The following is a 16,819-nucleotide window of genomic DNA, read 5'->3' as shown; positions in this document are numbered from 1 at the left end:
TTTCAGGGCTGGGTGGGTTTGGGGTGGGTTATTTGGATTTCAGGGCTGGGTGGGTTTGGGGTGGGTTATTTGGATTTCAGGGCTGCTCAGTGGGGTTGGGGTGGGTTATTTGGATTTCAGGGCTGCTGAGTGGGGCTATGGAAGGCTGGGGTGGGTTATCTGCATTTCAGGGCTGCTCAGTGGGTTTGGGTGGGTTATTTGGATTTCTGGGCTGCTGAGTGGGGTTGGGGTGGGTTATTTGGATTTCAGGGCTGGGGGGTTTGGGGTGGGTTATTTGGATTTCAGGGCTGCTCAGTGGGTTTGGGGTGGGTTATCTGCATTTCAGGGCTGCTCAGTGGGTTTGGGGTGGGTTATTTGGATTTCAGGGCTGCTCAGTGGGGCTATGGAAGGCTGGGTGGGTTTGGGGTGGGTTATTTGGATTTCAGGGCTGTGAGTGGGGCTATGGAAGGCTGGTGGTTTGGGGTGGGTTATTTGGATTTCAGGGCTGGGTGGGTTTGGGGTGGATTATCTGCATTTCAGGGCTGGGTGGGTTTGGGGTGGGTTATTTGGATTTCAGGGCTGCTCAGTGGGTTTGGGGTGGGTTATTTGGATTTCAGGGCTGCTGAGTGGGATTGGGGTGGGTTATTTGGATTTCAGGGCTGCTCAGTGGGTTTGGGGTGGGTTATTTGGATTTCAGGGCTGGGTGGGTTATTTGGATTTCAGGGCTGCTCAGTGGGTTTGGGGTGGGTTATTTGCATTTCAGGGCTGTGAGTGGGGCTATGGAAAAAGCTGGGTGGGTTATTTGGATTTCAGGGCTGGGTGGGATTGGGGTGGGTTATTTGGATTTCAGGGCTGCTGAGTGGGGCTATGGAGGGCTGGGTGGGTTTGGGGTGGGTTATCTGGATTTCAGGGCTGGGTGGGTTTGGGGTGGGCTATTTGCATTTCAAGGCTGCTGAGGGGGGCTATGGAAGGCTGTGTGGGTTATTTGGATTTCAGGGCTGCTCAGTGGGTTTGGGGTGGGTTATTTGGATTTCAGGGCTGGGTGGGTTTGGGGTGGGTTATTTGGATTTCAGGGCTGCTCAGTGGGGTTGGGGTGGGTTATTTGCATTTCAGGGCTGCTGGGTGGGGTTGGGGTGGGTTATCTGCATTTCAGGGCTGCTGGAGCCCACTCACATGGAGCTGCTGATCTGCTGCACTTGCTGCGGCGTCAGCGCGAAGGCAAAGCAGGTTTCTCGAAACCTCTGGCTGTTATCTGAGGCTGCAAGAGAGCAGAGAGCATCAAAAAGCAGCCAGGACAAGCAGGAAATAATTACACCCAGTCAGAACACACTTTTTTTGTAAACTCCAGCAGCATCAGACACATCTGGCTCTGAAGAGCTTTTGAGGAAGTTGCCATTGGAAGCCTCCTGTAAATAAAAATACAATGAACAAACTTTATGTGCCTATAAAGCGCACATTAAAATGGGGCTGGAGATAACAGCAGAGCTGAGGCAAATCAAGGCTTTTTATCGCTGTAATTTCATGTCAAACGTGCTCTGATATAAATTAAAATACATCTGAGGATTTCTCATCCATCTCTTTTTTATTTCCCTCCACGCACCGGATCGGGCTCGGCCCGTCAAAGTTCACCGAGGGGCTGAACACAACACGTGGGACAGCTCACATTTCACTAGGATGCTTTTTGGACTTCCATGCACCAAACAGATCCAGAATCAGCCAAGAACTGGTGAGATCTGCAGCCATAAAATCTGATTTTAAAGCCTTCCCACTCTGTGCCACTCCAGAACCAAACAGTGCTCAGGAGTGAAATGCTCCTGCTGGAAACCAATGTTAAATATCCCTAAAATAGTGGGGTTAGCTAAAACACAGCCCTTCCCAGGGCCACTGCAGCAATGAAAGAGGTTTTTAAATCATAAAGTGAAAGAAAGCATCATCTCCCCAGAGAATGGTTCCACACACTCACCAACACACAGCCAATGAAAAGCTGCCTGTAAGTTGCACTTCAATCCCATTATTCTTCATGATTTTCTAAGTTCTGAATAAATTTGTAAGTTCTGAATCAATATTCTATAATACAATTATTCTGAATAAATCAGTGTAATTATCAGTGCACTAAACACTGGATAAATTTCCCATTTTTTGGTTTACTATAATGCATTCTTGACTCATCCCTGAGTGACAGCTGAGTGAGTATTTCAGGGTGAGAATTGAGATTTTGCTCCAAGCAGCGTGTGGTGGGCTGGAACCAACAATAGCAAAGACACTGAGTGTAAATATTACAGCAGGGACCTCCCAAAATTCCATTTTTTTCTCTTTCCTGCATCACACAGCTCCAAAATCCTTCACTGATCCCATGATTTGCTGCTGTGCATGAGCAGGAACAGGGACATGAAGCTGCTGCTTGGAATCCTTGGGAAAGAATTAAGTTTTATAAATAACTCAGCTTCTGAAATGCATACATTTCCTGCATCCAATGTCTGCAGGAAACAGACACAATGTATACAATTAACAATGAAAATCTGCTTTCACATTTGCTCTTCCATAGAATCTGACACCTATTTTTAGCTATAAATGGCAAGATCACAATTACAAACTCTAATTAACAAAAGCTGAATTAGCCAAGCTCATGCACTGCAGAGAAATGAGGGGATTCCAGTTGTTATTTCCTGCTTTTCCATGGCTTTTTCTGCTGGGTTGGTTTTTCTCCCAGGTATTATTTGCTTTAGCCTGGAAATTGTCAATTTTGGCTTTATTACAAAAGTTCAGGAAGGTTTTTGGGAACCTTTGGTGTGAACTGCAGCACTTCACTAATTAAGAACTGCTGACTATTTAACGAATGCCACCTTCATTTAAAGCTCAATTATCTAGAGAAGCCAACCAGCAGCTACCAAAATTCCTTGGATTTCCCAAGTTTTCCCCTTCCCACCTTTTTGCAGTAGCTCTAATTTAGGGAATCCATCGGGGAAATGGGCAAAAGGGAGGAACTGGAACTGTGTGCAAGAGCAAAATAAAGTTTGGACCAAAGGTTCTGAAATTCAATCCCTTTTCCTCTGCTCATGCTGGTAACAGATTTATTTTTACTAACAGTGATGTGAAAAGTGGGGTTTGAACTTCCATATTCACAGAATCACTGAGTTGCTAAGGTTGGAAAAGACCTCAAAATTCACCAGGTTCAACTCCTGACTGAAGAGCACCTTGGCAATTAAATCAAAATTGGATTTTGAGCCCTGCCAGGGATGGTGATTCCACACTTCCCTGGGAAAGCTGTTCCAACCCTTATCCACTCTCCCAGGAAAGGAATATTTCCTAACATCCAACTGTTGTATTGGTCAGATTAAAGCATTTCTACTTTAATTTGGGAGAAAATGGGGAAGGAGATCCCTGAGTGCTGCCATGGGAGCTTTCCCTGCCCCAGCTCCCCTCAGGAGCTGTGCCAGGACACAAAACCTCAGAAAGGCCCTGCCTGAACCAAAACCTGAATTCAAAAAGGCCTCTGAGGTTTTTCTTGAGATTTGTGGGATTGTTTTGTGTTTTCAGTGTGTTTGTGCAGTCACTGCTGCAGCCTCAGAGAGCAGACTGGGAAAGGGAGTGACAGGACAGGGGATGGGTTAAAGTGGCCAGGAAATGGGCTCGGATGGGATTTGGGAAGGGATTCCTGCCTGGGACTGTGGGGAGGGGCTGGGATGGAATTCCCACAGAAACTCCCTGGATCCCTGGAACGTCCAAGGAACAAGGCTTGGAACAGCCTGGGATAGTGAAGAGTGTGGGGATGGGATGGGATGGGATATGGGATGGGATATGGGATGGGATGGGGATGAGATGGGGATGGGATCCATGGGATCCATAGGATGGGATCCATGGGATGGGATGGGATCCAAGGAATGGGATGGGATGGGATGGGATGGGATCCATGGGATGAGATGGGATGAGATCTATGGGATGGGGATGGGATAGGGGTAGGATCCATGGGATCCATAAGATGGGACAGAATCCATGGGATGGGAAGGGATGAGATGGGATCCATAGGATGGGATGGGATGGGATGGGATCCATGGGATGGGATGGGATGGGATGGGATGGGATGGATGGGATCCATGGGATGGATGGGATGGGATGGGATGGGATCCATGGATGGGATGGGATGGGATCCATGGGATGGGATGGGATGCATGGGATGGGATGGGATGGGATGGGATGGATGGGATGGATGGGATGGGATGGGATGGGATGGGATCCATGGGATGGGGATGGGATGGGATGGGGATGGGATCCATAGGATGGGATGGGATCCAAGCAATGGGACAGGATGGGATGGGATCCAAGGAATGGGATGGGATCCATGGGATGGGATGGGATGGGATGGGATCCATGGGATGGGATGGGATGGGATCCATGGGATGGATGGGATGGGATCCATGGGATGGGATGGGATGGGATCCATGGGATGGGGGTGGGATTTCAGCTCCCCTCCAACCCAAACCCTCCTGGAATTTTGTACTCACTGCCTGTGTCCCAGCGCCTGTGAGCAAACCCTGATCCCTGCTGGATCCCTGCTGGATCCCTGATCCCTGCTGGATCCCTGCTGGATCCCTGCTGGATCCCTGATCCCTGCTGGATCCCTGCTGGATCCCTGCTGGATCCCTGCTGGATCCCTGCTGGATCCCTGCTGGATCCCTGCTGGATCCCTGATCCCTGCTGGATCCCCAATCCCTGCTGGATCCCTGATCCCTGCTGGATCCCTGCTCCCTGCTGGATCCCTGCTGGATCCCTGCTCCCAGAGCGCAGCCCTGCCTCCCCTCTCCCCAGCCCTGCCTCCCCTCTCCCCAGCCCTGCCTCCCCTCTCCCCAGCCCTCGCTGTGACTGCCAGGGGAGCAGGGCCAGACTGCACCAGGGAAGGCAAATAGAAGCTGTTCACGAGGCAGAGATGCTCCAAAAGGCAAACAAAACATTTCCAAACTGCAGCCAGAGGGAGCAGAGCGGGCACGGGAGCTCCCTGGAACCACAGCTCAGTCATGGTCAGGGCTCCTCAGCCCCTCCCAGGACACTGCTCTGCCCTGGAGGCGCAGCTGCCTCTAAAAAAGACACAAAATCTGATTTTTCTGGGTGGTTTTCTCTCATCTTCTCCCTGATCACCTTTCTATGCCCACATCCAGCCCGTTCCAGATCTGCTCACCCCACAAACGATGCGTGAAGATCCCACCAAACCACATTAAACACCGAGCAGCTGTTCCCCTAAAATCCAAATTTCTGTGGTTGTCTCTGCCTCCAACTCCTCTGTTCCCAAAGATCTGAGACTCTCCAAGGCAGGAACATTGGGAATTTGGAATTTCAGGGTGCAGAAAAGCTGACAGATTTCTGTTAATTCATCTGCTCTGTTTAAAACACCAAACAGATCCTGGCACATAATTTACTTTTAGAAGTTCTGGAGGATGACTAAACTAGAAAAATATAGTTTTAGACCAAAAAAAAAAAATCATTCTGATGGCTACAAACACAACTGTGCCCTGCAAACAACAATTATTATTTAACAAAAGAAAGGTAAAAATAGATCTGCAATTGAAAACCAAGAGGATGGAAATAGAATTTATAATCCAATAACGCTGGAATCAAGCCAGGACAACAGAGTTAATATGGACATTCTTCAGAAAGATGCCAGGAATGTTTCTGGGGGGTTGGGTTCGTTGTTTCTTTTCCAGAACTATGATTTATTAAATATCAAAACATTTTCTTTTGTACTGTGAATGCAACAAGAGTTTGGAAAAGTCAAAATGCCTAAAAAAGTTGCAGAGTTTCTTCTCCCAAACTTTTCTTTTCCTAATTTCACCAACATTTCCTGCATTATTCCAGGCTTACCTCACTCCAGGAATGATCCAGATTGGTACAGATTAACTGAGGGCCAAAATTATACCTTGCTGGTTGTGGATTTCCTTAAAACACTGAGGTAAAAAGTTCCCAAAATTTGAGGGAAAACTGTTTTAATGCATGGTATTCACAGGATCAAACCACTTAAAATTGTATAGGAATATAAATATAAATAATATAAATATAAATATAAAATAAATAAAATAAATAAATATAAATATAAATATAAATATAAATATAAATATAAATATAAATATAAATATAAATATAAATAAATAATATAAATAGCCACTGTATATGTATGTGTATATATAAAAATATACATGTATATCCACCGATCACCTATTTAATAAATAAAAATGGCACAGAAAAGCCATTTTCTACTAATTCTGCTCTTTATTTTGGAAAACCCCTCCAGCACCAGTGTGAAAAAAGAACCCAGCTTGAGTGGCTGCATTTTCTACAGCTCTAAAAATATTCTGTTCCACCTCACCAGTACCCAGGGCTAAAAATAGCCACACAATCTTTCTGCAGTAAAATCCCTCTTGCTGTCTTGAGAAAAAGCCACTCTGAATTTCCACTCAGGCACAGACGCCTTCCAATCCTTCAGGAATTTTTTGGGATGGTGGAGTTGTGGTGGTGATGATTCCCAAGCACCCATGAACTGAGGTTCATCTTCCCACCAGCATCACCAATTATTAAATGCTGAAGGGAATGTGTTAAAGAAAGGCTTGCACTAAAATTAAACTTGCACTTTACATGAGAATTATCTAAGATATCCTTACATGGGCCCATTCCCAATGATTCCCAATAATTGTGTTTATTTCCAAAGGCAAAAAGAGCTGTAAGGAAGAGGATGAGGAGCAGAGGAAACTTTTGCTGCATGCTGGAAGAAAAACAAGAGATGCCCAATTGGTTAGTCACTAATTAATGGGCTGGATTAGCTGAATTTGTCCAAATATTACCCAGAAATGTGGAATTTCCTGGGGCTTCCATAACTCCTCATGGAATTTGCAGGTTCCTCGCGTGCCCAGGGAAGGAGGGAAGCTGGGCTGGGGTTTGGGATGGGAATCAGGACAGGATTTTCCCCCAGGGCTGGGGGGGACTGGGACAGCTCCCCAGGGAATGGGCACATTCCCAACAACTGCAGGGATATTGGGATGCACAGGGGGATTTTGGGGTGTCTGCTCCCAGCTCAGGGATGCACAGGGGGATTTTGGGGTGTCTGCTCCCAGCTCAGGGATGCTCTCAGGGATGCACAGGGGGTTTTGGTGTCCCTCCAGCTCAGGATGCACAGGGGGATTTTGGGGTGTCTGCTCCCAGCTCAGGGATGCTCTCAGGGATGCACAGGGGGATTTTGGGGTGTCTGCTCCCAGCTCAGGGATGCTCTCAGGGATGCACAGGGGGATTTTGGGGTGTCTGCTCCCAGCTCAGGGATGCTCTCAGGGATGCACAGGGGGATTTTGGGGTGTCTGCTCCCAGCTCAGGGATGCACAGGGGGATTTTGGGGTGTCCCCAGCTCAGGGATGCTCTCAGGGATGCACAGGGGGATTTTGGGGTGTCTGCTCCCAGCTCAGGGATGCACAGGGGATTTTGGGTGTTGCTCCCAGCTCAGGGATGCTCTCAGGATGCACAGGGGGATTTTGGGTGTCTGTTCCAGCTCAGGGATGCTCTCAGGGATTTGGGTGTCTGCTCCCAGCTCAGGGATGCACAGGGGGATTTTGGGGTGTCTGCTCCCAGCTCAGGACATTCCCCAGTTCTTGTTTCCCCTCCCCAGACAGGTGAGATGCCTCATTTTGCTTTTCCTTTAAACAACACAAGGCATTTTATCAATTTATGTCCAACCCTCGATCAAATATCACTGCTGAAAATTTCACCTCCACCTCCCAACCGGACCAAAACTGTGCTCAGATGGGAACACAGCAGAATTCAGAGAGGTTTGAGTGCAAAGCCTGCTGCAGGGCAGGAAGGCCAGGACACCCCAGACATGGATATTCCCCAGCTGCCCCTGGAGCAGCAGCCAAGGCTGTGCTGGAGCAGTGGGGAAGCTCAATCCAAGGGGATTTGGGAGAGGAAAACCCACCTTGATGGAGGAGCTCATCTTGGTGCCTTGGGCTGAGCTGGAGCAGAGCTGGGCAGAGCTCCAGAACAAAGCAGGGATTCATTCCCAGCATCTCCTCCATGGATGCACCTTGGGCAGCACCAGAGCCCAGCCAGGGCTGCACCCAAGATGAACCAAAATGGCCCCAAAATGCACGAGGGGCACGGGCTCTGTCCCTGGGATCAGCTCTGCTCCATTTGCACCTTGCAGTTCATTGTCCCATCCCAGCTTAGCCCAGGCAGTCCCACCCTGCTTGTTTTTCTCTCTGCAGCCCACGGGGTTTGTGCTCTGGGCTGAGATTTGGGGCATTTGTGCTTGGTGCCAGCTGGGGCAGGGATTGTTTTGTGTCCCTGCTCTGTGCACAGAGCTCAGCATCCCTCATGTGAACCCAGACCCACCCACTAAAGCAGCACAGAATGTGAAAAATAGAAAATCCAAACCTGAGGCATCAATCTCGGGATGGCCTTTAAAGCCACCCCAAATTCTGGAGTTTCCCTGTAACCCAGTGTTTATTTACACACCAACACTCCCTGCCCCTGAGCCCCCAGCTCTGGAATCTTCTGGAAGCAGCAGCACTTCCAGCCCACACCCCCTACTCCTGCATTTCCTGCTGCATTAAATGCAGCTGGAGCGAGCAGGATGGGGCTGGGAGCAGCCAGATCCTCTCAGCCATCACTAAATCCATCCCAGTCATGCCAAACAGGGCTCTGCACCCCAAAATCCAACACCTGGCACCCCTCAGCCATCACTAAATCCATCCCAGTCATGCCAAACAGGGCTCTGCACCCCAATATCCAACACCTGGCATCCCTCAGCCATGCATCTCACTAAATCCATCCCATTCATGCCAAATAGGGCTCTGCACCCCACAATCCCACACCTGACACCCCTCAGCCATCACTAAATCCAGCCCAGCCCATGCCAAACAGGGCTCTGCACCCCAACAATCCACACCTGACTACCCCTCAGCCCAGTCATGCCAAACAGGGCTCTGCACCCCAAAATCCAATACCTGACACCCCTCAGCCATGCCTCTCACTAAATCCAGCCCAGCCCATGCCAAAGCAGGGCTCTGCACCCCACAATCCAACACCTGACACCCCTCAGCCATGCATCTCACTAAATCCATCCCAGTCATGCCAAACAGGGCTCTGCACCCCACAATCCCACACCTGACTCCCCTCAGCCCAGCCCATGCCAAACAGGGCTCTGCACCCCACAATCCAATACCTGACACCCCTCAGCCATCACTAAATCCATCCAGCCCATGCCAAACAGGGCTCTGCACCCCACAATCCAACACCCAACACCCCTCAGCCATCACTAAATCCAGCCCAGCCCATGCCAAACAGGGCTCTGCACCCCAAAATCCAACACCTGGCATCCCTCAGCCATGCATCTCACTAAATCCAGCCCAGCCCATGCCAAAGCAGGGCTCTGCACCCCACAATCCCACACCTGGCATCCCTCAGCCATGCCTCTCACTAAATCCAGCCCAGCCCATGCCAAACAGGGCTCTGCACCCCAAAATCCAACACCTGACACCCCTCAGCCATCACTAAATCCATCCCAGTCATGCCAAACAGGGCTCTGCACCCCACAATCCAACACCTGGCATCCCTCAGCCATGCATCTCACTAAATCCATCCCAGTCATGCCAAACAGGGCTCTGCACCCCAAAATCCAACACCCAACACCCCTCAGCCATCACTAAATCCAGCCCAGCCCATGCCAAACAGGGCTCTGCACCCCACAATCCAACACCTGACACCCCTCAGCCATCACTAAATCCATCCCAGCCCATGGCAAACAGGGCTCTGCACCCCACAATCCAACACCCAACACCCCTCAGCCCAGCCCATGCCAAACAGGGCTCTGCACCCCACAATCCAACTCCCAACACCCCTCAGCCATCACTAAATCCATCCCAACCCATGCCAAACAGGGCTCTGCACCCCACAATCCCACACCTGACTCCCCTCAGCCCAGCCCATGCCAAAGCAGGGCTCTGCACCCCACAATCCAACACCCAACACCCCTCAGCCATGCCCTACACAGGCTGTGGGATCCAGGAGATCTGAGCTCCAGAGCCAAGAGAAATCCCCAATTCCTGCTGCTTTCTGTCCCACCTTGGCCATTCTGCTCCATTCCAATTATCACAACGGCTGCTGCACCCCTGACCTCTCCAAACCCTTCAAAACCCCTTGAGGGGAAGCGTTTTAGTGAACACCCAAATCCTTCCTGCCCTGCTGGCACCCCCACAGTGACACCCTGAGCAGAGCAAAGTGCCAGGGCCACGCTGCCCACCTGGGAGCAGGGCACAAACTGAGCCTGGCTCTGGCCAGCTGCTGCACTCATCCCCTCAAATCCATCTTAAATTCTGTCCAACTCACAGTTAATCCTCAGGAGGAACAGGCAGAGCCACCCTGGGGGTGGGAAAGGAAGGGAGTGAAGAGATGTGAAGGAGCTGATTTGAAATTGTGCCTAAAGATATATATGAAAATAGCCTGGAAATACTCCAAGGGCTACAATTAATCCATAAATATTATGGATTTTATAACTCTTTCTGATATGTTGTATAAACACAAGACAGAAGAGATCAGCTGGAAGTTATGTGCAATTGGACAGACATTTATGTGGGATTATTCATTCTTTAAATCACTCATGGGGTGGAGCATTCCTGAAGGCCTGCAGGAAGATCAGGCCCTGGATCTCACCTGACCCAGCATTTTCCAGAGGGAAGGAACACCACAGGATCCTCCTTGCTCAAATCCAGCCCCTTGGTTCCTTCAGACACCTGAACTCCATCCCACAACTCCAATGCTGCTTTCAGCTTCCATATTTTAACTTTTATTGCTAAAAGCACCAAAGGAGCAGCACAAAGCCAGCACTGCCACATCCCTGCTCTGAAGAAGTTTTTCTCTCAACAAGAAAAGCTTTTTCCTCAGGCACAAGATGGGATTGCTGGGCCAGGGAGATGGGGTTTGTCCCTTGTTTGTCCTAACTCAGGATATTTTATATTCTCTGTGATTCCCAGCTCTGTTCCAGCCATGTCTGGAAACATCCATGCCCTGTCAGGGCCTGGAAACTTTGGACATCCATGTCCAAAAAAAGTCCTTTAGAGGGCCTGGAAACTTTGTCAGGGCCTGGAATCTTGGACATCCAGGGCCTGGAACCTTGGGGACATCCCTGTCCTGTCAGGGCCTGGAATCTTGGGGACATCCAGGGCCTGGAACCTTGGGGACATCCCTGTCCTGTCAGGGCCTGGAATCTTGGGGACATCCATGTCCTGGAATCTTGGGGACATCCCTGTCCTGTCAGGGCCTGGAATCTTGGGGACATCCAGGGCCTGGAATCTTGGAGATCCATGTCCTGCAATCTTGGACATCCATGTCCTGGAACCTTGGGGACATCCATGTCCTGGAATCTTGGGGACATCCATGTCCTGGAATCTTGGGGACATCCATGTCCTGGAATCTTGGACATCCATGTCCAAAAAAAGTCCTTTAGAGGGCCTGGAAACTTTGTCAGGGCCTGGAATCTTGGGACATCCATGTCCTGGAACCTTGGGGACATCCCTGTCCTGTCAGGGCCTGGAACCTTGGGGACATCCAGGGCCTGGAATCTTGGGGACATCCCTGTCCTGTCAGGGCCTGGAATCTTGGGGACATCCAGGGCCTGGAACCTTGGACATCCATGTCCTGGAACCTTGGGGACATCCCTGTCCTGTCAGGGCCTGGAATCTTGGGGACATCCCTGTCCTGTCAGGGCCTGGAATCTTGGGGACATCCATGTCCTGGAATCTTGGGACATCCATGTCCTGGAACCTTGGGGATATCCCTGTCCTGTCAGGGCCTGGAATCTTGCGGACATCCATGTCCTGGAACCTTGGACATCCATGTCCTGCAATCTTGGACATCCATGTCCTGGAACATCCATGTCCTGGAATCCTGGACATCCATGTCCTGGAACATCCATGTCCTGGAACATCCATGTCCTGGAATCCTGGGACATGCATGTCCTGGAATCCTGGACATCCATGTCCTGGAACATCCATGTCCTGGAACATCCATGTCCTGGAATCTTGGGGACATCCATGTCCTGGAATCTTGGACATCCATGTCCTGGAACATCCATGTCCTGGAATCCTGGAACATCCATGTCCTGGAATCCTGGGACATCCATGTCCTGGAATCTTGGGGACATCCATGTCCTGGAATCTTGGGGACATCCAGGGCCTGGAACCTTGGGGACATCCCTGTCCTGTCAGGGCCTGGAATCTTGGGGACATCCAGGGCCTGGAACATCCATGTCCTGGAATCCTGGGACATCCATGTCCTGGAATCTTGGACATCCATGTCCTGGAATCTTGGACATCCATGTCCTGGAACATCCATGTCCTGAAACCTCACTGCCCTCAGCTCCACACACAAGGAGATTGAGCAATCAGCTGAAGAAAACCTGAATAAACCCTTTTTTTAGGAGTTACCCATTTGCTTAAAGCTCTCTCAGAAGAAACTCTCAACTGTGGAAAGCTCAAGCTGGGGCCCAGCACATGCAAACCCAACTAAAGAACCCCAAAAGTGCTGTAATTCCAGTCAGCCCCAGCACAGAGCCAATATTTCACCCCGTTCTTGCACAGTTCAAAGCTGCAGGGCCGGAAGTCAGAGAACTCAAAGCTGAGTTGAGAATTTAGTGTTTTGTTGAACTTCCTCCCACAAAGTACATTTCAAAAAAATAATAAACACAGCAGACAGTAAAAGCGTGACTTTCATATAAACCATAATAGCAATTGCACGGAGCACGAGATCAGCTCGCTGATAGAGAAAAAGGAGAAATTCTTGCCAAACAAAACTTTGGTGGGTTCCAGCCCGGCTCTGTCGTGCACTGAATTGTTGAATTGTTCAATGGCTGCACCCTGAACCACAGGCACCCTCAAGATTTGAGGCAGCTCAGCTGCAAGGCCTGGCTGTGGCTCTGATTGCCCACAGGAAAACCCACGGCGAGTGCAAGGCACAAAGGCAGGGTGGGAACCAACCGTGAGGGGGAAACGGTGCTGCCTGCAGAAATCCTGCCAGCAGAGCACACAACTGCAGGAATTAACCCCAGCCCTCCATCCAGAGTGCTTTAATGGGGGCTCTGACAGAGCTGGAATTCTGCTGCCTCTCAGGGATAATCACTGATCTGTGCCTCTTCCTTCCAGGAGGCTGCAGGTAAAAATTCTCCTTTTTCTGGCTCAGCTCCAACTGCCAGCGCTGTGTTTGTATCACTGAGAGATGGAGCACAGCAAATAAACTGCACGAGGATGATCCTTGTGCCATTTGGACTGATTTTAAACAGGAGGAGAGCTCACAGCCTCTTTAATCCTTTCAATTGGAAAAAAAAAATAAATAAAACAGCTTCATTTCCCTTACAGGTAAGTAAAGACCCCTAAGCCAGTTAAAATGTTTTTTGGAACAACTACACAGCTCCAGCAATTAGGAATGACATTTGCTGGAACAAGAGGCATTTTTAAGATGGTGCTTAACTATCTCATGTCCCTTCCACAATAATCTGGCAAATTCTGGGCCCTGCTACTCACAGCAAACACATTTCAGCACACAAAAGAGATCTTATCTGTGTGTTAGGAGTTACTTTTAGAAAATGTGCTTAAAAAACAACCAATTAGCAATGTCTGTGCTCTGGGGGCTGGAAATGGGGGAATTAAGGGAGAGCTGCAGCTTCACTTGACAAACAACCTCAATTCTCCTCTTTAGATCCTATTAGGAGAACAACAGAGAAGCACAGGAATAAGGCAAACATTCCATCAGAGCCAGAGTGGGCAGCTTTTTCCTCCGAGCACAAAAAAATCCTCATTAAAAAATTAAAAATCCCTGAAAATGGTGGCTAAGCACAGAATTCAGAACGAGGAGCTCTCCTGGCTGGCTGGGACACAAACCCATCCCATCCCCATGCTCTCTGCACTTGGCAGCGAGGGTGACTAATAAATGTGGATCAAATTCAACAGCTCCACTGCAAAGGAACAAATGGCTCTTTGTCTGGCCAGGGAGCACTCGTGGCACCCAGGGCCTGGGCTGGGGACAAGGTGAGGATCAAAGGCTGCACCCTGGGCCTGGAGGGCTTCTCCAGCCTCAGGGATCCAGCCCAGAACCCCAGGGATGGAGAAATCCCTGCATTCCATGAAGCCAGCCCAGCACATCCCTCTGAATCCCAGGCTGGAGCTGCAGTCAAATATAAGAATTTCTATTTAAATAGAAGAATTTCTGTTTCCTCCTTTTGTTCCTGACGGTACAAATAAGAGTTAGCAGATTTCATTTCCTTATCTGTTCCTCGCATTAGCTGCGTGCTACCCACCCACGGGAAATATTTGGGTACAGAATGCCTGCTCAAGTGCCCTGCTGGGCACCTCCCTGCCCCGAGGCTCGCTCAGATCATTGCTTTTTCAACCACCATCACCTCTCCAAGGGACAGAAACTGGAGCAAACCTTCCCAGCTGTGCCACCTGCCCTTGGGAACCAGCAGGGGCAATCCCAGCACCCAGGGATGTGCTTTGCCCACTTTTTGTCATTTCAGGAGGGTGTCAAGTTTGAATTACACAAATTCTCTCTCTCACACACATTTTCTTTCCCTTCTGTTCCAAGCAGGCAGAGAATCCTTCCAAACCCCACACTGGGTCATCAGTTCATCCCTGTGGGGGAGGGAAGCAGAGTCAATTCAAAAGTCCTTTATCCCCATCCCATGAGTAATCTGATGGGAAAAAGCGAGCAGGAGATGCTGAAACACGGGCTCCATTCCAAGCTCTGAGTGGCTGCAGGAATATCTGCCAGTGCAAAACAAACCAGGGAACCCACACACGGGACACTTGAGGAAACCCACACAGAAGGGTGCCCAGACCATCTGGGGCAAACCTTCCACAAACCAGCTCAGATTCTGTAGCCAAAGTATCAGAAAATGCAGAAATGGAGAAAATGAATGTGAGTGATGAGGCTGGGGAGGGCTGGGATGGATTCCCAGAGGAGCTGGGGCTGCCCTGGATCCCTGCAGAGCCCAGGGCTTCAAGGTCCTCTCCAACCCAAACCATTCCAGAATTTTCTGATGGATACCAAAGCTCAACCCCAAACTCTCAACTGAAAGGCTTTTTAATAGGGTTCCTTCAGACAAACAGAAAACAAGCCCCAAATATTCCTGAAGTTACCACAAAGGACAGGGATTGCTTCCAAAGGCATCTGCTTGGAATTGCACTTCCATTTTCTTACCCTGACTCTCCACAAAGGGGAGAAAAATCCCATTGTCCATCAGCTCCTGAGGCCTGGGACCGGGCAGGGAGTGAATGATGGTCCCAGGATTTGGGGTGAATGATGGTCCCTGCATTTGGGGTGAATGGTGATCCCAGGATTTGGGGTGAATGATGATCCCAGGATTTGGGGTGAATGGTGATCCCAGGATTTGGGGTGAATGATGATCCCTGCATTTGGGGTGAATGCAGATCCCTGCATTTGGGGTGAATGATGATCCCTGCATTTGGGGTGAATGATGATCCCAGGATTTGGGGTGAATGATGATCCCTGCATTTGGGGTGAATGATGATCCCTGCATTTGGGGTGAATGATGGTCCCAGGATTTGGGGTGAATGCAGATCCCTGCATTTGGGGTGAATGATGATCCCTGCATTTGGGGTGAATGCAGATCCCTGCATTTGGGGTGAATGCAGATCCCAGGATTTGGGGTGAATGATGATCCCTGCATTTGGGGTGAATGATGATCCCTGCATTTGGGGTGAATGATGATCCCTGCATTTGGGGTGAATGATGATCCCTGCATTTGGGGTGAATGATGATCCCTGCATTTGGGGTGAATGCAGATCCTGCATTTGGGGTGAATGCAGATCCCTGCATTTGGGGTGAATGCAGATCCTGCATTTGGGGTGAATGATGATCCCTGGATTTGGGGTGAACGGTGATCCCAGGATTTGGGGTGAACGGTGATCCCAGGATTTGGGGTGAATGATGGTCCCAGGATTTGGGGTGAATGATGATCCCAGGATTTGGAGTGAACGGTGATCCCTGTGTTTGGGGTGAATGCAGATCCCTGCATTTGGGGTGAATGATGATCCCAGGATTTGGGGTGAATGATGATCCCTGCATTTGGGGTGAATGATGATCCCAGGATTTGGGGTGAATGCAGATCCCTGGATTTGGGGTGAATGATGGTCCCAGGATTTGGGGGGAATGATGATCCCTGTGTTTGGGGTGAATGCAGATCCCTGCATTTGGGGGGAATGATGGTCCCAGGATTTGGGGTGAATGATGGTCCCAGGATTTGGGGGGAATGATGATCCCTGTGTTTGGGGTGAATGACGATCCTGCATTTGGGGTGAATGATGATCCCAGGATTTGGGGTGAATGATGATCCCTGCATTTGGGGTGAATGATGATCCCAGGATTTGGGGTGAATGCAGATCCTGCATTTGGGGTGAATGCAGATCCCTGCATTTGGGGTGAATGCAGATCCTGCATTTGGGGTGAATGCAGATCCCTGCATTTGGGGTGCTCTGTCCCACTCAGAGCTGACAGCAAAGGACTCTTCCCACGTCCAGGAATAAATAAATAAATAACTAAATAAATAAATGCACGCCATCACTCCTGCCCTGGAATGCCTTGTGGAAATTCCAGCCTTTTCCTGAAGTATTTCTGCTGTAAAATGATGAGACACATACTGAGCACCTCATTAGCTCCCAGCACCAGCACTGCCTGGAATGGTTATTCAGCAATTAGGGCTCAGATTAAAGCTAAACAGATACAGTGCACCTCTGCAAAGAACACCTGAACCACAAAATCAAATTACCAAAATCTCTCCGCTTTTCCCTCCATTACAGCA

At 49.6% G+C, this 16,819-nt stretch overlaps 1 protein-coding gene across 1 annotated transcript in view; it reads right to left on the bottom strand.

Annotated features, from left to right (window-relative positions):
• The window catches only part of PIAS1 (protein inhibitor of activated STAT 1), a 68,737-nt gene that overhangs the window by 22,918 nt on the left and 29,000 nt on the right, over positions 1-16,819 (bottom strand). The window contains exon 3 of the mRNA XM_064722383.1: positions 1,153-1,237. Within this exon, the coding sequence (XP_064578453.1) occupies positions 1,153-1,237 (85 nt within the window). The remainder of the gene's footprint in view (positions 1-1,152; positions 1,238-16,819) is intronic.

The sequence above is a fragment of the Zonotrichia leucophrys genome, chromosome 10 (assembly GCF_028769735.1).
Source record: "Zonotrichia leucophrys gambelii isolate GWCS_2022_RI chromosome 10, RI_Zleu_2.0, whole genome shotgun sequence".
NCBI classification, from domain to species: domain Eukaryota; kingdom Metazoa; phylum Chordata; class Aves; order Passeriformes; family Passerellidae; genus Zonotrichia; species Zonotrichia leucophrys.
Note: the sequence above shows the minus strand (reverse complement) of the source record. Positions and strands in the feature narration are given on the sequence as shown.